Here is a 20,889-nt window from a genome sequence, read left to right on the forward strand (position 1 = left end):
TTGTGAAGGTCCTTTTAGAGTCGTGGTAGGAGATGTCTCCCTTCCCTGCTCCCAGTGCCCATCAGCCCCATCCCTGGGCTGCTTATGGGATGGGCAGTGGTGGCCCTTGGCATTGGTACTTGGGTTTCTCAGGTGTCCTAGTTTGAAGGTAGATGAGGACCTATGGTAGTGATAGAGTCTTATAGCTCCCAGTTGTAGGCAAGAGGGCTTAGTGGTACTGGTAAGTGTTCTGTGTCTTCTCTCCCCCAGAAGTTCATTTCTCATGTACATCTGCTTTATGCTGTTTTTGTAGACTGGTTTCCCTGTGGGCTTTTAGCTCTTGTCTGCACATAACATCAATAAGCAAATGGCTTTTGAGTGCAAGGCATGTCTCCACCTTTATGTGAGCTTATGTGGTCAATGCCTGGCAGGACCCACTCCAGACGGATGCTTTTTAACTTTCAATTCCAACTCTCCAGGTAACAATAAAATCCTGCTGGCTCACCCTGGGCAGGTGCCCACTCTGGCACAATGTTGGGTATCTCTTGGTGCTACCCCCTAACGCAGAATGCAGGTGGTGTTTTAAAGAAGGGATGGGCTATCCAGGCATCTCTGATGTGTTTGTACAAAAGTCCTACCTCTGACTTCCTCCCGGGACTCTAGGATGCTTATCGCAGCAGTGACTGATTGTGTGTATCTTGGCATTCATCATACTCCCCCTGGGAACACCACTCTTAGGACTCTTCTTTCTGGCCACTTACAGGGTCCTCAAGAAACCCCAGTGGCCAATAGGATGTTAAGTGCATCCCGTTTAGATAGTGCTGAACTATCGGAGAAAGTACGTTAACCGCCTCTCTGCCTGGATCTGCAGTCAAGTCACTGTCTCAGCTGCTCCTGCTGTGGACTTCAACTGCCGTCTGAGAGAGTGTTAGTCATCTTAATAACGTGAATCGATCATAAGCCCAGCCTGCTGGACAATATTGCAATCAAAACAGCAGAGGCTGAAATGTTCCAGCCGGAATGAGAACATAGGAACATAGCTTGACTCAGATACTCTGCAGCTGCATCCAGCAGAGCTCCGATCAAAAGAGACTCACCAGCCGCAGCTAAAATGTTTTGGCTGTGAAAAGTGCTTTTGTCACTAAAGGGATGTCAGCACTGTAATTTTGGGTCCCAATAATGAAGAGAATAATAGTAATTATGGACATTTTATGATCAGAAGCCTTCCAATCAAATGATACAGTTCAAGTTGTATCTTTTGAACCCGTTGAATTGTCTTCTGTATCAGTTCCTGAAGGATGTAATTGTTATTAATGAGATATTAACAGGATATCATCTCCTTCAACGGTAAATCCATCTCTCTGTAGAAGTGAGTTATTGGAACAATTAAGAGCTGTATGAGAGTGTACGATCTAGAGATGCTTCAGTGTTTTCTCCCATTGATGGTATATTTAATGCTTTTGAAAAAAATGTGCCTGCGCCTTTTGTTCCTCCCCAGTCTGCTTTAAATTATATGGGAGTTAAAACTGCCCCTCTGTTCTTTTTGAGGATTTTTTTTTTTTTTTAACAACAACTTGCTTTTTGGAATGACCGAGTGACTTTTAGAATTCTCTTTCTTATTGACCCAATCGTAAGGTGTAGCAGGAAAGAACAGAAGGCCCCGGGGACTGCGTGCCAGGTGCTGGGTAGAGGCGTTCCGATAGTGCAGTCCGTCCTCACAGCACCCCGGAGGGGAGGTACCGCTCTCCCGACTTTTACAAATGAGGCAGTGAAGGTGGCAGGGCTGATAATGACAGAGTATGTGTGACACTCAGGTGATCTGACACCAAAGGCCAGCATCGGCCTTCTGGAACCTTCTGCCCCCTACAGTTATAATTAGTCACTAAGCAATTGCAGTCTCGCTTAGGTCAGTATGTGCTCTCATGCCTGTATACAAAGCACGATGTGTGACAGACAGGACCGGCGACGTGGGCATTCTGCTCCCCCAATCCCACACCCTCTCCTCCATAGCAAGACCTGACCCGAGCCTCGATCCTCTCCTGTAATGAAGCAGCCTCTAGACATCAGCGGCCAGGAGAGCCCTTCGGGGACCTTGCAGGACCTGGCGCAGCAGTGGGGCCAGGAGGCTGGGCTAGAACCCATGCCACACCAGTTAGCTAGCACTCTCCCCATCTCGTGCTGACGCTGGGGGTTAGCCAGGGAAGGGTGTTCGGAAACGGTTCACTGGTGAGAACACAGAATAGGGGCTCCCGTGCAGAAGTAGCTGCACTCGTGTTGCCTGTGGGACCGGAGACCACCTTCTATCCCCTTCCGGCTCACCTAGCAAGTGGCAGAGACAGGCCCCGAACAGCAGCCTCTGGGGCTGGGGCCGGAACACTCAGTGTCACAGGACTTGGGAAGAGTCCCCGGGGGGGGATGTCTCCCTGGGAGACAGGTTGGGGGGGCTTTAAGCATTTGTGCAAACACCTGTGGGCAGGTGAGTCACAGCTGTGCGTGTGTGAACGCGCGGCTCCAGAGAAGCCTCCACTCAGTGTCCTTTGCGTGCGAGAGCCAGCAGCGCCTCTATGCCGGACTTCTCCGTTGAAATTGGCCTTATCCTCCCAGCAAAACCTGCCTCTTCCAGCACTGTCTGGGGCATCCGTCCTGTGACCAGGGGGCAGGCAGACCTATTCTCATTCCTGGCGACCTCCAGCCTCAAAGGGGAGACTAACCTCAGCCTGCAAGGTCTCCTGTCCTCGAGGTTCCAGATGATGCTGGCGGAAGCCTCTGGTGGTGGCTTGTTCTCCACGAGCGAGAGATGGTAAAGCCCTGCCTTCCTGTACTGCCCCAGCGACGGGAGGAGGAGCGGAGGAGGCGCTGCAGACTCCGGGCACCGTGGGAGACCGAGTGCCTTGTGGCCTGCAGCACCCCGAGGGGGTCTGTGGGTCAGCGTGGTGGCCAGGGAGCACCGTGGAGGGGCGAGGACCCCGCCTCCCCTCTTCCTGGGGTGCTGCTGCTCTGCTGGAGAAGCTGCTGGTCCCTCCGCCCCCGACCTATGCTCATTCTTTCAGCGCTCTGAGGACTCATCCGAGAGCCAAGGGACTTCTGTTCTTTGAATTCCTGAAATGCGGTGGGCTGGGCGAGAGCCCCCTCTCCTGTACCGCGCTGTGCTCCTGCTCTTTCTCCCTCCTGAGGAAAGCGGAAGAGTGCCTGGAAGGGATGAGCTCCCAGGAAGTGGCGGTGTCTACCCCTGTTGTCCAGGGAAAGGATGACCTGGTGGACTGCCTCGCCCGTGGGGCCGCTGGGCTTCTACAGTGGGCACCGGGGCCTCAAATTTGCTTACAACCCACGGTTTCCTAGGCAGGCAGTGAAAGCAGGTTTTAAATCTGTGTCTGTTTAAAAGCTCCTGTGGTACAATCAGTTTTTTTGTGATGGAGAAGGACTTAACCTCTCTGGTTTCCGTGGCTGGGGGGGTGCGAGGGGGGCAGGCTGGCTGGGGGGGGGGTGGGAGGGGGGCAGGCTGGCTGGGGGGGTGGGAGGGGGGCAGGCTGGCTGGGGGGGTGCGAGGGGGGCAGGCTGGCTGGGGGGGGTGGGAGGGGGGCAGGCTGGCTGGGGGGGTGGGAGGGGGGCAGGCTGGCTGGGGGGGTGCGAGGGGGGCAGGCTGGCTGGGGGGGGTGCGAGGGGGGCAGGCTGGCTGGGGGGGTGCGAGGGGGGCAGGCTGGCTGGGGGGGGGTGGGAGGGGGGCAGGCTGGCTGGGCCCCGCCTGTGTGTCCAGCATCTAGCAGGAGGCGCTCGCTGCACCGGCAAGAGCGCGGCTGGGGATGGACCGAAGCCGGGGAGGAGCTCCTCTTCTTCAGCCCACCAGTGGGTCCTTCAGCTCCCCGACCCGTCCAAGGAGCATCTCTGGCTTCTTGGCACCAAGCATTGTTGACAGGCGGGGTTTCTAGGCATATTCTTGTCTGGAATGATGCCCACCCAGTCCCAGGTAACTAGGGAGAAGTGCTCCGGTGGGGAGGAAGAGGAGGGCCAGACAGGACAGCTGTGCCGGGATCCCCAGGAAAACCGCAAGGGCGAGGAAGGACCCCCAGGGGGGGATGGGCTGGTGTGCTGCGTGTGGCTGGAGGGCGGCCAGGCCAGCGGAGCTCACCCGTGAGCTGGGGGGTGGTGGGGGTATGGAGCCTCCACAGGCTCTGAGCAAGGACGGGCGTGATCAGATGTGCGGGTTTCACTCCTTCCTCAGTGTTGAGGTGACTGAAGGAGAGAGTGGAAGGGGAGAACCACGCTGGCAGGCTGTGGCCGTACTCCACACTGGGAGGGGCAGTAGCTTTGGGGGACAGTTGGAAGTGGAGGAGTAGACCGAGTTTTAAAATCCGGCTTCTGCTCCCTTGTTTCTTTGGACCGCTCCCTCCTGTAAGCGAGCACCCATCTTCCTCTCTGCCCTTCCCTCCTGCACGTGCTGTTCCGTCTAGTCCGGCTGTCCCCACCTCTCCGTTCCTGCCTCCTTGGACACCTATCCCCACCCTCCCGAGCTGAGCTCCGTTCATATTCTGCCCTGTCACATTCTGCCATTTTATATGATGATAATGACTTCTGTTTAAATGTCACTGGACTCTTCCGTCTTCCCACTGGAGCGGGAGTGAGTGGCAGAGTCTTATACGGTGTTTGATCTTCAAGGTCTTGCTGGGGGCCTGGCTGGAGGCCCGTGTGCAGCGCTGGCTGGAGGCCTGAGTGTTTAGGAGGAGAGCTGGGTGGTCAGGGGACTCTCGGGCTCCGGAGGGGCCTCTGAGGGCCAATACTGCCTCCCAGCACCAGGGCACGTCGAGTGAGCAGCAGGCTCAGGAAGAAAGACCACAGCTGCGGATCCGATGTGTCCTGTGGGCAGTGCTGCCCGGGGGACATGGGAGTGGCAATGTGGAGCGAGAGGCTGCTAGATGGTTCTGGCACGCAGGGCACTTGGGACTAGAGATCCAGATCTGGGAGCTCTCTGGCATCAGTGTGGGCTTGGAACGCGCTGAGGACACTAAGAGAATATTCCCAGGGAGAGGACGTTTCTGGGACTACAGGAAGCATCTTAACCTGTTTCACTTTGAGTTTCCCCGTTTGTCAGCTGACGCTGCTTCTGCTCGCCTCTAGCGCTTGTGACCAGTAGACGCCTGTAGAAGCTGACGTTCCCCGGGAGCTCAGCGCGGTTATGAGCACCCAGTATGCACGCGAGGAGTGGAGGGGAGAAATGGGACCCGTGGCGATGTCGAATGCACGGGGGAGGGTGTCGGAGAAGAAACAGAAAGGCAGGAGTGAGGCTGGCAAAACCTCAGTTCCTTTTCTTTTTAATAATAATGTGAAAATGCAGCATACCTCTGAAGTTGTATTTGTGGTATTCTCAACTTTAAGTCAAAGTATTTAGATTTTTTCATTTTTTATTCTCTATTTATTATATTTCAAACAAGTGAAGCTAAAGAAAATTTTCAATGATGTAGATTTGAAAAGTTCTGTTTGTGTAGCATGTTACGTTATAAAGGATGTTTGCTCAGATCTGCTTTTTATTTGATTGTATTTGCTTATCTTTAGTGCCAAGAGTAATGTTTCACATCGAACTTTTCACCTATGACTGCTGAAAGCTGGTAGTATTTTATTTTATTTAATTAAAAATCAGCTTGTGGGGGCACCTGGGTGGCTCAGTGGGTTAAAGCCTCTGCCTTCCACTCAGGTCATAATCCCAGCGTCCTGGGATCAAGCCCTGCCTCGGCCTCTCTGCTCAGCGGGGAGTCTGCTCCCCACCCCCTCTCTCTGCCTGTCTCTCTGCCTACTTGTGATCTCTGTCTAATAAATAAATAAAATCTTTAAAAAAATCAACTCGTGCAGAAGAGGAGTTTGAGAATTAATTCCTACTACTGAAAGTTTATAGTAGAAAATAATGGTTTTAGAAGCTTTATCAGGTTGAAATGTATTTTCTCAATTAATGGCTTGCTCAAGAAGGGATTTGCAGTTTTCTATAAAGATCGGTAACAAGTGTAAGTGGCGGGTACAAATGCTCTGAAACGTCCTCATCCAACCATGTGATTTTAAATCAATGGATTGTGAAATTCTTCTGTCAGAAAAATTGATTATGACTCGTTAGGCCTTACTACAAAATTATTCCTGTCATTCATGTATTAAAAATATTCTTTCCATCATGCACTTTTCCTGGTAGCCTTGTCTGTTGACCCTTGCATGTCAGACATTGCGTTTGACGTTATCACGCGGTTGGGGCAGCTGAGCGCGCTGCGCCGGGCACCTCACACTCGCGAAGAAAGGTCTGACCCTCTATTAAGGAAAGAAAATGAACGCAACGAGAGTCCGACCACGTTTCCTCTACCGCACTGGAAGTGAGTAATAAACAGAGTGCCTGGCGGTGTGAGACTGTGGGCACAGACATGACCGCCTTCTTTCACAGCCGGGACCAGTGGAATTGGGATGAGTTTTGTTCAAGACAATTTGACCAGAACCACAGGAAAACACGGAATCCTTGGAGGCCCTAATTCCACATCCAGAATTCATCCGTGACAGTGGATGATTTGGGCGCAGATTTGCATACAGGCCCGTGCGCTCCGGATGTCGTGTCCGCTTGTGACAACGGAGAAGCCAGCTGCTTGCTCAGCCGCACGGGAATCCTCACACAAACCGCAGAGCCACGCAAGGAGATGCTGGGCAGCCAGCGAAACCCACATCCCAGAAGAATGTCACTGCTCCTGAAGATGGAAAGCGTGTCTGGGTGACAAAGGCAGAGGACAAAATAGGTATGGGATATGCATATAAACATAGCTTCCTGCATGCAGAGATGATCTCTCAGGATGAAATCCTAGTTATTTTTGGTTGTAAAACAGCAAGAATCTGTTATTTCTCATGACTCTGTAGCTTGACGAGGCTTCGCCAGTGGTTGGGTTGGGATTCCTCTGCTCCTGGGTTCCCCTACAGTGCTCTGTTTCTCTGGAGGTTGGGCTGGACTGGGAGGTCCGAGCATTCTTTGCTCCCAGGCCTGGGGTCTCAGTTTCCCTCCAGTGTAGCCGATCCGTGCAGCTAGCTACGGCTTTCTGCAGCAAGGAGGTCTGGGGTAGTGGGGCTTTTCCTGTGGCGGCCAGCTTCTCCTCAGAGATGAGGCAGAAACCACCAGATCTTCAAAGCCTCCACTGAAAGCCAACATTGCCTATCTCTGCCCTTTCCATTGGTCAAGAGGAATCTTGAGGCCAACTTCGAGAAGAGGGTGGAGCATATGCACTTTCGGGGGGAAAAGGAATGATAGCAGCCATCTTTGGGTAATCTCTAAGGCAACAGAGACTCGGATTTTAAAAGCAGTTTTCTGGAGGGGGTGTGATTATTATACATTTATAGATATATAATATAGATTATTACATAATGATCTATAATAATATATATAATACATCATATAGGTTATTATAAATATAATCTATAATAATATAGATTATACATCTATATATATCTATACTTTTTGTCTCCTTCATACTTACACTGAATTTTTACTTTATCATCAAGAACAACAAAAAAATGCTTACCACACCAAATTATAGTTGCATGTATAAGGCATTATAATAGGGTTTGAATCACAACCTTGATATGTACTTAATTTAGGCTGGTTATTTATGTTTGCAAAGCCACCATTACTTAACATGCTAACTGGGGATATTAATATGATCTTATGAGATTTGCCCAAAGGATACAAAAATACAGATTTGAAGGGATGCATGTATCCCAATGTATATAGCAACATTATCAACAATAGTCAAACTATGGAAAGAGCCTAAGTGTTCACTGAGGATGAATAGATAAAGAAGATCTGGGGTGTGTGTGTGTGTGTGTGTGTGTGTGTGTGTGTGTGTATTTTATGCGGCCATCAAAAAATGAAATCTTACCATTTACCATGACATGGACGGAACTAGACAGTACTATGCTAAGCAAAATAAGCCAGTCAGAAGAAGACAATTGTCATATGATCTCACTCATATTTGGAACTTAAGAATAAAACAGATGAACTTATGGGAAGGGGGGAAGAGAGAGAGGGAAACAAACCACAAGAGACTCATGAGAATAAACTGAGGGTTAACGGAGGGAGGTGGCGGGAGTGGGATAAACGGGTGAAGGGCATGAAGTAGGGCACTTGTGACGAGCATGGGTGTTGTATGTAAGTGATGAGTCCCTGAATTCTACTCCTGAAACTAACTAGCTAGAATTTAAATAAAAATTTGAAAGGAAAAAGAAGAGACCTTATGAAAAGTAAAATGAAGTCTATATAGTGACCAGTAGGTGCCCACCTAGAAAGTGCCAGTAAATGATATTTCCTATTCTTCTCTATGTGAATATCAGTTTTGCTTTGCAACTGGCATGGCATCACCATGTTCATATTTTTTTTCTGAGCTTTCTTAATTTTCACATTGTTTTATTCATATCAGTCATACAAACTCAGATTTCTTTGCTCGAATGGAAGAAAAATTCTTTGGTCATGTAGTATTTCTTGACTGGAGAGGAATCAATGTCCAGTTTCCATCATTAATTGCAATTTATTCAGGTCTGTAGACCGGTCCAGAGAAACAAGGAGTTCTCTTACAGGTGCTAACTGTGAAATGTCGGAGCCCAGCTCACAGTGGGAATTGTATGGGCGTCCTGTGGAGGGAGCTCAGTTCTGGGACGCTGACGATCCAGGATTCTTCTTCTTTTTTAAAAAAATTTCTATTTATTTATTTATTTATTTACTTATTTATAAATTTGAGGGAGAGCAAGAGAAAGTGAAAGGACATGAGTTGGGGGAGAGGCAGAGGGAAGGGAAAAGCAGACTCTCCACTAAGCAGGGAGCCGGATGCCGGGCTCGGATCCTAGGATTCCAGGACTGTGACCTGAGCCAAAGGCAGACGTCCAACCGACTGAGCCACCAGATGCCCCCAGGATTCTTTCTTTTGTTTTATAGCTCACTAGGTGTGTGGTTTTAAGAATGCTATTTTGTGTTTTGTCTTTGAAATAGTTAAAATGGGAGAGATTGGATGAAGGTGATTTCTAAAGCTTCTTTCAGCTTTAAAATACTGATTCTACCAGTTTAAGCTCATGTCAAGAAGACTAGATGAGGTGTATACCAGCTCTGCTTCTTCTGATCAAGAGCTGAAGGCTAATGCTTGTCAAGGGAACTGGCATCATTTAATGGATGGGGCAGCAATGGGGCATTGGACACTCAGTCTTTATTTTAAATATTACCACTGACCTGTAGGTTGACACTTGGGAAATTAAATCCCGTCTGTGTGCTTTCTTTCCTTACGGATCTGAGAGCAATCTTCCTTCTTACCTCAAGAGGTTGTTATGAGATGAATATACCCAAAGAATGACAGTTTCCTAAAAATATGATGAGATTTCTAATGGCCAGGAGATGATATTTTACCATTAATGGGGACTCGTCTGGACAAGAACCAAAAATTACATCCATAAAGGTGAATCAATACTCACAATATGGATCTAGAAAGACTAGCACAGCGCTAGTTTCCACAGGGTCTCTGGCTTTTGTGTGCATCTTGTCACTGAGATCACTCTGAACTTAGAGTTCTACATGGAAACAAACATTTGGGGGGGGGGGTTCACTGGGAGTGAACAATGTTGGAAAGGCTGCTAACAAGTTCTCTACTTGGGAACTGTTCTCATGTCATAAACTGACAACTTTTGAGGCATAAGATATTAACGTCAAATCATAGTTTCTGGTTTTTTACAAGTTGAAAAATCAGTTAATACAAGATATAAATAATGATGCTGGTAATAGTAAATGGAAATCAGTCAGTGACCCCCATCTACCTACCTCTGCGATGGGATACAATTTCATGCCCAGCAGATAGGTAAAAATGAATGATGATATCCAGTGTTGGCACGTTGGAGGAGCAGAAGAATCCCTTTCCACACTAGTGATAGATGTGTAAGTTGGTGTATACAGTTTCCAAACAACCTGTGTGGAAGAAACATGCATCTGTTGATCCAGCAATTCTAGTTCTGGGCATCCTAGAGGAACCTGCTGCTTGCTTAGAGAGGCGTGTATCAGTATGTCCACAGCAGCATCACTCAACACAGGAGAACCCTGGAAACACTTCACCAGCAAGCAGTTGGACAAATAAATTCTGTATATGTTCAGGCAGCAGTGAAATGAACTATAGGTACACATCTCAACAGGAAGGAATCTCAAAAAATTATAGTATTGGTTTGCTAAGCCGACTCTATCAAAGTACTGTTGGTTGGGCAGCTTACACTACAGAATTTTATTGTCTCACAGTTCTGGAGGTCGGATGTCCAAAGTCAAGTTCTGGTGGATGGTTCCTTCTCAGGCGGTGAAGGAAGGGTCTGTCCCAAGCCCCTCTCCGTAGCTTGTGGACGGCCATCTTCTCCCTCTGACTCTTCCCATCGTCTTTCCTCTACATTTGTCCCTGTGTCCAGATTTACCTTTTCCATAAAGACATTAGTTGTATTGGATTAGGGTTCATTCTAACATCCTCATTTTAACTTTTACCTCTGTGAAGACCCTGTCTCCAAAAAAGGTCACATTCTTAGGGGCTGGGGGTTGGGGTTTCAACTGCCGAATTTTGACCTCTTATTTCAACCCATAATAATTATTCTGTATATTTTATAATCAGGTTATGAATTTTTATTTGTATTTATTTAATCAAAATATGTGTGTAACCTATCCACCATGCTAAGGAGGACACCCATGGCTTTCATCCATGGCTACGACCTTCAAAAAGTTCAGAAACTCCTGCAAATTGAAAGCAGAACTTCTACTACTATTACTTTTACTGCTACCACCAGCATGATGACCACCACGACCATCACAGTGCTGCTGTCACTGCTGAAAGTGGAACCAGGGTGGGTTGTTAAATGTTAGGAAGCTTTTAAGAAAAGCAGGCAGAGTCTTTTTTGTAGGGCACTGAACAAGTAGAAAGCTCATCTTTGAAATGGTTTATATGTATCACCACGGGAAGTTATTTGAATAAATCACCTCATCACCTTCCTGTCTTTAAGAAGGATTAGAGCCAGAGCATCTCAGAAATATAGTTGTTCAGTTTCCATGAGAAATCTCCTCATAGGTCTTCATTTATCTCCTCAGGTTGTTTCCTGAGTGTGTGCTTTTGAATGCAGGAGATGTTTAAGATGATCCCAGGGTGAGCTCGTGGTTCACACCTTCCTACCAAATCCTTGCCCCCAGGGGTCTGTCATCAGGGCCATTCCTTGCAGTTGAGGCAGATGAGCAGCAATCCGGGGAGAGTAATATTGCCATGTGCCACGGCGTTTGCTCTGGGGCTGAGCACCTCTGCATCACAGGTGGGAAGGGCCCTACTCAGTGCGGCCTCTGCTTGTCAGCAGTACCAAGCTGAGGGCTCTTTATGTTGGGGCCTTATAAAAAAGGCAACAAAGGTTTGCTGAGAATGGCTAAGCTCCTATCCTAAAGGAGAAGCCATCTAACTTTACTATGTATTAACTCAATATATGAAGCAAGCACTCTAGAGATCCTCACGGTGTTCTGACGTGGATGGGGTATCCCTGCCCTCATTGCCATAAACTGGGGCTGAAGTCAGTACTGTGGAGTGGTGGTGGGTCACCGAATGTGCAGCTCTGGAGGGCATGGTGTGGGGGCCCTGGGACAGGAGGAAAAGCCACAGAGCTTCCAAGGCCCATGTGTCAGAGCTGAATGTTCCCAAGGCCCATATGTGGCATCACATGGAAGTGTGTGTCATGTGTCTCTTATGGACATACCTACATGAAGTGCGCTTAGCAGTTGCAAGTTGTTTTAATTGTCGGCACAAAGTCCTCTGGAAGATTCTAGGCCTTTTATTTCATATGTATCAAATGGAAGTGAACTCGATTCCATTAATTAGGACCGAGAAACTACATTTGAAACTGTGCTGGTAGCCACACGAGGAGAACTCAGTCTCGTGGGGGAGAGCTTGGTCAAGATGTCGGGGGTCCGAGTGGAGAGCCCACAGAGGCAGCCCCAGTACCCTGCTCAGTGTCCTCTGCCCTTGGTCACAGAAGGTGGAGTCGGCCCACATAGATGTCGGGGAGTCTGAAGAAACTGGGAGGGACTAAAGGGAGAGCCCAGGAGGAAGGGGTGTGCCCCCGCTTCCCTAGTTTGCTTTACATTTAATCATCTCTCAGCTTTGTCTATGCAGATGGCTCTTTAAATTCTTGTTAAATTCATGGGAAGTTCCAGTGCCCTTGTTAAATTCATGGAAAGTCGCTAGTTTTTAAATCATGCACATTCTCATGCAATGTAGTTAACGAATAAATGCACTTGCTTTATGGGTGCAGAAGTTGTATTTCAGGCAAGAAAGCTCCTTTTCAGCTATGGAGGAGAAGAAAAATTTAAGAAGTATTGTTGAAAAAATGAAGGAATTGTATTCTTTGTTTGAAGCCAAAGGAGAAAACTGAATGTTTTAAACATATGCAGTACTGAAAAGCACTGTATTTTAAATTAGACTGGTATGATTTGTCACTAATCTGGAGTAGATTAAATTCTGAGCGGCTCCCTGCCGCTGACTGCGTTTAGTTCAGGATTTACTACCTTTTATTATCCTCGGAGAGTAGGAAGTCTGAATAAATTACCTCTAGACCCTAGCCCTCTGCCTTCTAGCTTGTTTTGCTTCCTTACCATAGCTGATAGAAGAAAGACAAACACATTGGTTGGATGTCTTACATTGCGAGGAAGATGTGTTTCGTTCACTGAGCACAGGTACAGCAGGCATTGATCTCACGGTGCTGCTTCCCTGTGAACTTGGGTGGGTTCCATATTTGTACTTGTCAAGCCTGGCAACTTGGGCATCACAGAGGAGGTGGTCCTTACATGTTCCTGACCAGCTGACCGACTAACTGACTTAAAGAAAAGTCAATCTGTTGGTGGCTTTGGTTAAATAAACTTTTAGAGGCGGCGTAACTGAGGCTTTATGTAAACAGGATAAGGATTCCTGGAGTGAGTCTTGGGGCAGGGACAGCCTCTGCTGGCAGAAAGGAAATGTTTCTATAGGGTGTTTTGAGGAAGGCCAGGAAGCTACAAGCCCATGCCTGAACTCCTGTGGTTCCATTACTCGAGAATCCTTTCTTAGTATTAATACAAATGCATCTAAGTGGTAAACAGCTTTGCATTACCTTTACAAGAAGTAGTTGTCAAATCCTTTTTTTCTTTAAATTTTCCATTTCTGGAAATGGAAATATCATTATTCTGGTGTGAACACAACATGGGATCTGCCTTCTTAACAGATTTTTAATACAGTATTGTTGACTAGAGGCACTGTGATGGTTACCGGGTTCCTAGGCTCTTCCGTCAGTCTTAACTGAAACTTCAGGCCTTTGACTGGGACTCCCCAGTCTCCACTGCCCCCGGCCCCTGGCCACTCCCAATCTACTCTCTGACTCTGCTTTAGATACCTCATATAAGTGGAATCATGTTTCATCAAAAAAAATTAAGACTGGAACTGCCATAGATCCAGTAGGTCCACACCTGGGTATTCCTCCCAAGGAACTGAAATCAGGATACTGAGGAGATGTTAGCACTCCTGTGTTCACTGTAGCACTATTCACAAGCTAAGATATGGGAACAACCTAAATATCACATGTGCATATACAGTGGAGTACTACTGAGCTTGAAGACCCCTCAGATTATGACCAGCACTCAGGGAGATGAGCAGTCTAGAGGAGTGCACCCCCACGCCCGTGACACTCTAAGGACCCCTCGCCTTGCTGAGCTCGTTGTGAGCTGGTCTACTCATGTGTTTTATTTTCTTCCATCCACATTGTCCAAAGGATTCATCATTCCATTAGCTGAGCCGCAGAGCCTCCCAGGGTAAGGGAGGGGTCTGCTTGATTTGCCCCGATAAGTTAGGACAGGAAGGCAGGGCATTCCCGGCCAGGGTGCCTTGACCTTGGCCTTGAGTGTGACAGTGATTTCCCCTGTAAAGGCAGCCCCCAGAGGACAGTCACTCCTCTACCTTTCCACTGACTCCTCTGTGACTGCCGCAACTGACCGTTCCTGTCTTCGTCCTAGAGAAATGATGCCCGCCTTGGCCTGTTTCTTTCAATGGAAACTTTTTAATAGCCCTGAAATGAAGGGTCGTTTTGTGAGTAACCATCTCCATGGGACCTCTCCCTAAGAAATGAAACCGAGTGCTTGAAAGAGGGAGCTGTGTTGCTTGTTGGCCCTACAAGAGCCACGACAAGCTTGAGCAGGAAACCTGGAGATGAAATCCTTACACCCTTGGTCTGAAAGTAATGCCCAGCAATAGAGAAGAATACCATGACATGAGGAAAATTTGCAGTGAATCTTTTTTTTACTATTAAAACAATGGTTTTAGCTTTCTATTTCCTTAAAAGTATCCAGATAAGAAGAGAGACTCTTAAAAAGTATATTTGCACTTACCATGTTTGAACTGGCCTGCCCCCTACAACTGTTGGTGCAGGTTTTCTATGGATAAGGAAATCTCCGTGATTTTGTTTTTCTATTATTTTTTAATTTTTTTTAAAGATTTTATTTTTATTTTTATTTATTTATTTTTAAAATTTATTTATTTATTTATTTGAGAGAGAGAGAGAGATCACAAGTAGGCAGAGAGGCAGGCAGAGAGAGGGGGAAGCAGGCTCCCTGCTGAGCAAAGAGCCTGATGTGGGGCTCGATCCCAAGACCCTGAGATCATGACCTGGGCCAAAGGCAGAGGCTTAACCCACTGAGCCATCCAGGAGCCCCAAGATTTTATTTTTAATGTCTACATGCGACATGGGGCTTGAACTCCCAACCTCGAGATCAAGAGTCCCACGTGCCACTGACTGCGCCAGTGAGGCGCCCTGTCCAGGATTTTAGTCTCCTTGGGAAGTAGCATTTGGGGCATCGCTCCTTGGGGCAGCGAGACAATACACTCGTGGAAGTTAACGCTCATGGCCCCGGCACAGAGTTCCTGAGACCTCGTCAGCACGGGCAGCCGAATACGGCTTTGCTTTATCCCACGCGCCTGCGAGCTCTGTGTTGGAACCCAGACCGTGTGTCTAGGTTAGCATGCTCTGAGTCCAGAATTTGTTGTTGACCTTGCTGACACCGCTGACCTCCCAGCAGCCCCGTGGTGGCTCTGCAGTTATCGCCCCCACGTGAGCAGACAGCCGCACGCTGGGGTTCACTGTCACAACCAGTGCTTTTCGGAGCTTCCTGGAGGGGGTGGGAGGCAAGAGCCAGGAATATTTATGCAGCTTCTTGATTGATTCTCTTACATTTGTTCTCAAGTGACAATTCTAGCGATCTGCTGAGACAGGCACATATCTATTTAAGGGAACACCTTATTTTGGAAATGTTATTTTTTTTTCCTAAAAGGGTAAGAAACTTTAGAGACTTTATTTTATTTATTTATTTTTTTTGTTCCTAGAGAACTTTGTCGACGTGGTGACAGGGTGACAGAGAGGAAAGTTTCAGTGAGCACGGTAAGCGTCATTGGGCTGGGGTTTGGAAGGGCTCATGGAATCATTCGTACCAGCTCTGGAAGAAGAGGTGTGCAGGCAAGTGGGTGGCTGGGCAGAGGCAGGAGACGAGACAGTATTTCCTGACCCCAGGGCTGCTCTGATTCTCTCTCCTTCATTTTCTAAATCGTAGACTCATCATTGCCTACCACCTTCCCGCACTGTGCCCTCCTTCAGAGAATTTTAATGTTGGTTAAATCTGGGCTATGGGTTCAGGAACTGGGTCTGAGCACTTCTAGGGTCTCCAGGAATTTGCTTCATGTACCATGGAGGCGTTGATATTGTGCGAAATACACGGGTCATCAGACAAGCTCTTGCCAGGTCTAGGGTCTATAGTATTCCTTAGCGTCTCTCAGAGGAAACCGTGACCTAACGCAACTTAAGGATCTCCAAAGTAGGGAGAAGTAGATGAGCTCTGGTGTTTTTATTCATTTCTTCAAGTAGGTTTTTATTAATACTGACTGTGTGGACATGGGGAGATGGAGAAGAGAAGGGAGTTGAGGGAAATTGGAAGGGGAGGTGAACCATGAGAGACTATGGACTCTGAAAAACAATCTGAGGGTTTTGAAGGGCGGGGGGTGGGAGGTTGGGGGAACCAGGTGGTGGGTATTATAGAGGGCACGGATTGCTTGGAGCACTGGGTGTGGTGCAAAAACAATGAATACTGTTACGCTGAAAAGAAAAAAACAAAAAAACAAAAAAACGACTGACCGTGTGTCTGGCTCTGTGCTGCTTAACTGGTTCTCGGTAGTTCTGGCAAAAGACTTGGGTCGCCTTGAGTTTCTCTCTTTTACTCCCATTTTCGGTTCGTCTACTGGAGGCGGAACACTATTTCATCTCACTGAAACACCTTTAGGAACAGGTACCGTTGTAGACCTCCTGGTCTTCTGGGTATGCACCCAGATGGAAAGTGCTAGAAAAGCCAGGAGGAAGGGGCCATGCAACCCCTGGCACCTTTAGTCTTTGGACACGTGGTTGGCTCACCGTCAGTCCCTGTCCTGATCTTCTGCAAACGTTACCAGGTGCGTCGCTGTGACTGGGAACCAAAGCACACAGGAGCCTTGTGATGGTGGGCTTAGGTCTTTGTCTCAGGAAAGGACACTGTAGGCAGAGCCTTGTCCTGGAGGCCCAGCTGATCATGTCACATGTGCATGCGGCTCCTGAATGGTTGGTGCTTATAAGATATTAGATAACTTTGCAGCTACCAGATCTGTAGTTCCTTTTAGATCCTTCTGGCCTGAATTCAGACGGATGAATCAGAGTTCTGCGGCATTTGGTCTTGGCATCAGTTTCTTTGCCATCTCAAAAATCCATTTAAAAGTTTTTTTTTTTAATCTAAATTTCTCTATAATTTAAATCTATAGGAGTACATTTGGGGTTATAAAGGAGCATATAAAATACAAAGGACTTCTGTTCATAAGAGCCCTAAATATATCTATTAAGGACCTACTATGTATTGGGGTCACACTGGTGAAGAAGACAAACTTTCCACCCTGACTCTACTTTTAGAGGGCAAGATGGATAGAAAATACATAAAAAATACATAAATAAGGTAATAACAATAATAACAAAATAATATAACATAATTTTAGATAATGGTAAGTAGGAGCTGGCCAGAGTTCTTAGTAGCAGACAGCACAAATTGGTCAGCTGAAACAAAAAGGAATTTTGCAAGTGTGTCAGGCTGCTTACCAGAAGGCTTGGTAAGGAGTAAGGAGAGGCAAGGCACTGCCAAGGCCCTGATATGGGAACACGGGCCTCCCCTGTGGCTTGTCTGCACCGCCCTGCGAGGCTGGAAGCACACTGCTTCCCTATTCTCAAATCCCCGCTCAACCTCTGGTGCTTCAGCTGTGGGCAGTCCCTCACGGGTCAGGGTCCCAGGTGGACTGAGGTCATGGGTGAGTGCTCCAGTTCCTGGTGGACAGGAGAGAGAACCTCTCCCTTTCCACACCTTCAGCTTTGCAATAGACAGGCACCTTGTGGTCTCTCCACAGTAGGAAGGGGTACTTGGAGATGTCAGGTAATGGCTTAGACAGTAATTGGGGGAGGTTGCTGGGGTGGAGGGGCTCTCCGAGTGTGTAACATTTGAGCTGAGATCCCTGTGATGAGAGAGGGCAGCAAGTTGGTCCAGGAGGGAACATTCTAGCCAGAGTGTCCAGAGACAGAAAGGAGCCCCGCAGAGAAAGAGACAGAGGGAAGCAGAGGAGAGCTGGTGGGAGTCTAAGAAGGAAGAGGGGGGTGGGAGGGGTGAGGTCAGCGCTTGCGATGTCTCTTTGTGTAGGACCTTGCAGATCCCAGAAAGAGGTTTAGGTTTTTCTTTTTTTGTGATGGAAACCATCGCAGGGTGAGATGCTACTCTGTTTGTGAGGGAAACAGTAACCAAAGGATGCTGTGAGCCACGGAGTGGCTCGTACGTTGACCATGCCGTTGCAGCTGTCCCGGTGAACAATGAGGCAGCTTGGAGCAGGTGGAAATAGTGGAGAGGGAAAGATGTTAGCTTGTGGGAGAAGCAGTCCTGGCAGGGGTTGGAGGTGGCCTACGGTGACAATCAGTAGTTGAGTTTTACCTGCACTGAATTTAAAACAATTCTTACCTTCTCAAGGGGAAATGGTAAGGATCTGGATCTCAGGGAGGAAGACTGGCAGTTCCAGTTTGCGAGTCGTAGCTGAGGAAATGGTGCCTAAAGCCACAGAGCAGGACGTCCCCAAGAAGAGCGTGTAGATGGCGAACACGGATGAGGGAAGTGCGCCGGGAGCGGAGGGTCTCCGGGGGCCGAGGAGGAGGTGCTGGAGGTGGGGTTCGCAGGTGAGTGAGCAGGCGTGCGAGCCTAGAGAAGCCGTTTGTGCTGGGTAGCTGGAGCGCCACTTCTAAAATCAGGAATTCCGTTTGGTTTACATTATTTCGAACAAGCATTGTGGAAACATTTTGTATTTTTTGTACCTCAAAGTTATTTTCCTTCAGTGAATTTTATTTATTTATATTTATATTACATTTGGTTCCACAAAAGGATTTGAGGCAATTTGGTATAAAGAGATATTAGAGGAAAGCCATTAAATACCAAACGGAACTGATGTGGAAAGCGGAGGAAGGTAAATACTACCTGTGCTAATGTTCCACATTCCGGCTCACCGTGACTATTACACTTAACTCAGTCTCCCAGCAGCCAGCATCAAAAGGAACAGGTTGGGTTACGGAACTCTCTTCAGCTGTTAGGAAGAATGCCTGAATTTAAGGGAGACAAATTATTTCCAAATGTTGCTAAAAGTAAGTTGGCTTTGAGTCTTCTTATACATGGTGGTAAAACATGTCCCCCTCATAACAGTGCCCGTCATTATTTTATTCTCACGCAAGCCCTGTAAGGTAGATTTCACGCTCGTTCCCATTTCCCAGCTGAGGCTGCGGGAGCAGAGGCCGGCAAGATCACAGAGCTGAGCAGTGGTGGAGCTGGGATTTGAACTTAGTTCCGTCGGGTGCCGGCACTTGTGTGCTTAGCCACCAGGCCACCCGGCTACCATACTGTGGACGAGTGTCTTCTACGGCCACGCTGCTGTCCTGCCACCGTGGTGCTCCCTCACCATGCTGTACCGCCGTCTTCAGGACGACGGCTCTCCCTGAACCTTTACTTTCAATTGCCAGCTGCATGTCTTCAATTAGATAATGATCTCAAATTCAGCTTCTCCCAAACTTGTACCCTTTAGTTCTTCAGATCTGTTTTTGTATTCTTGGGTCATGGTCCCATGTACTGGAAAGTCGTCTTTCCTTCTTTTCATCAGTAAAGGTGCAAAATGAAGGTGTATTATTAGGTGAAATAACCACACTCCCACACTAGACAATAAACTCGGTGTTTGCTTGTTGAACAAAGACAGTGACTACACTCTTGGTTGTCTGTAATTGTAGCCTAGTAAGGGGCATGGAGAGAATAAGTGAAAGTGAGGCTGGAAGAGATGGGTGGGTTCGATGGTGAAGGTACCTGGTGGTACACTTCTACCCGCTTCCCCACTCTCCTCCACCACTCCCTTTACCCACCACTACTTACATTTCAGATCTCAGGGTAGACCTTCCTGCCCCTGGAGCGACAGTTTTCTCTGGGAAGCTTTTCTCACTTCCTCCTGGAAGCCCCTCTGACTACCTCAGACCCATCCCTGCCTTGTCGGGCTAGGAGTCCGCCCTGTGTTCCCTTAGCGCTCGGGGCTCCCTACCACAGTGCTCGTCACGCAGTCATGCTGGTGCATGAGCACCAGACATCCTGGTCCTCCTAAGTGAGAGCAAATGCTCCTCGAGGAAGGACGTCTGGTGGTTAATGCTGTCAGTGGGGATGTCCCTGGCATGGCCGTTTGGTTCGGAGGACAGGAGCCCTGGGGAAGGGGGGAGAGCGATCACAGAAGCTGTTTTGTCCTTTGTGACCTTGCCTTGGAAGGCATGGTGTGCCACTTCGCTCTGCTCTAGTCGTGGAGACAGTGACTAAAGTCTTCCCGGTTCACGGGGAGGGGACATAGACCCTACATCTTGATGAGGCTGGGACAAGGTCACAGGTCATACCTTAAGAAGAGAACAGGAAATGGGACACATTTTTGTGGTTCCTTTGAAGATACAAGCTGTCCCTCCAGCAGAGGTTAAACAGGATGTGACTGCGGTAGACAGGTGCAGGTGAACTTGCGGTACTCTCAGAACAGGGCAAGTGAGGGTAGACTCGAGCGTTAAGTGGGAGGCGGGAACTGGGGCCACACACAAGGGTTATCCTTGGAGGAGTTTGGCAGGAAAGAGGAAAGAGATGGGGCCACATGCCAGTTACAGAACGTTTTCATATAGGCGTATTTCCTAATTTTTTAGTGTGTCCACTGGGTTACCCATTGCTGGCGTGGTTTTGGTCAATGGATATTCCTGAGAAAAAAAATTAGAAAAGTAACAATTCTGGGCTTTCAAGAATTCCTTTTTTTTTTTTTTTTTTAAAGATTTTATTTATTTATCTGACAGAGAAGACACGGCAGGAGAGGGAACACAAGCAGGGGGAGTGGGAGAGGGAGAAGCAGGCTTCCCGTGGAGCAGGGAGCCCAATGCAGGGTTTGATCCCAGGACCCTGAGCCGTAGGCAGACACTGAACGACTGAGCCATCCAGGCACACCGGGAATTCCTATTACTACTAAATGCTCCCCTCCCCCCAATTCAATAAATTGGTGAAATTTTGTGATGTGAAGTTTCTTTTTAGGTTATCTGCTGGCTGTCTTTGACAGCAGGAACCAAAAAGAGCTAAACCTGTTAAGGCCAACTGCGGACTGGTTGTGCGTCGAGCTGGCTGGTTACTCAGAGAATAACAATAAACTGCTTTGGAGCAAGGCTGATCAGACGGCTGTTGGATTTGTAGCGTATCTTTCATGTCACCTGTTAGAGGGTGGAGGAGGGTCCATAACGTGTCCTCTGGGCTGGGAA

At 47.9% G+C, this 20,889-nt stretch overlaps 1 protein-coding gene across 3 annotated transcripts in view; it reads left to right on the plus strand.

Moving 5' to 3' along the window:
• Positions 1-20,889, plus strand: part of FBXO15 (F-box protein 15) — a gene marked incomplete at its 5' end in the record, with an annotated part of 190,317 nt that overhangs the window by 77,043 nt on the left and 92,385 nt on the right. For 2 of the 3 annotated variants that reach the window (XM_082698868.1, XM_082698872.1), the window contains one exon: positions 743-1,508. In XM_082698868.1, coding sequence (XP_082554994.1) covers positions 743-826 — 84 coding nt within the window. In that variant the 3' untranslated portion in view covers positions 827-1,508. Of the gene's footprint in view, positions 1-742; positions 1,509-15,371; positions 15,427-20,889 lie in introns of those variants that run through there. The other variant, XM_082698871.1, reaches the window with a different exon arrangement.

This window comes from Mustela nivalis (assembly GCF_964662115.1).
Source record: "Mustela nivalis genome assembly, chromosome: 14".
Taxonomy (NCBI): Eukaryota; Metazoa; Chordata; class Mammalia; order Carnivora; family Mustelidae; genus Mustela; species Mustela nivalis.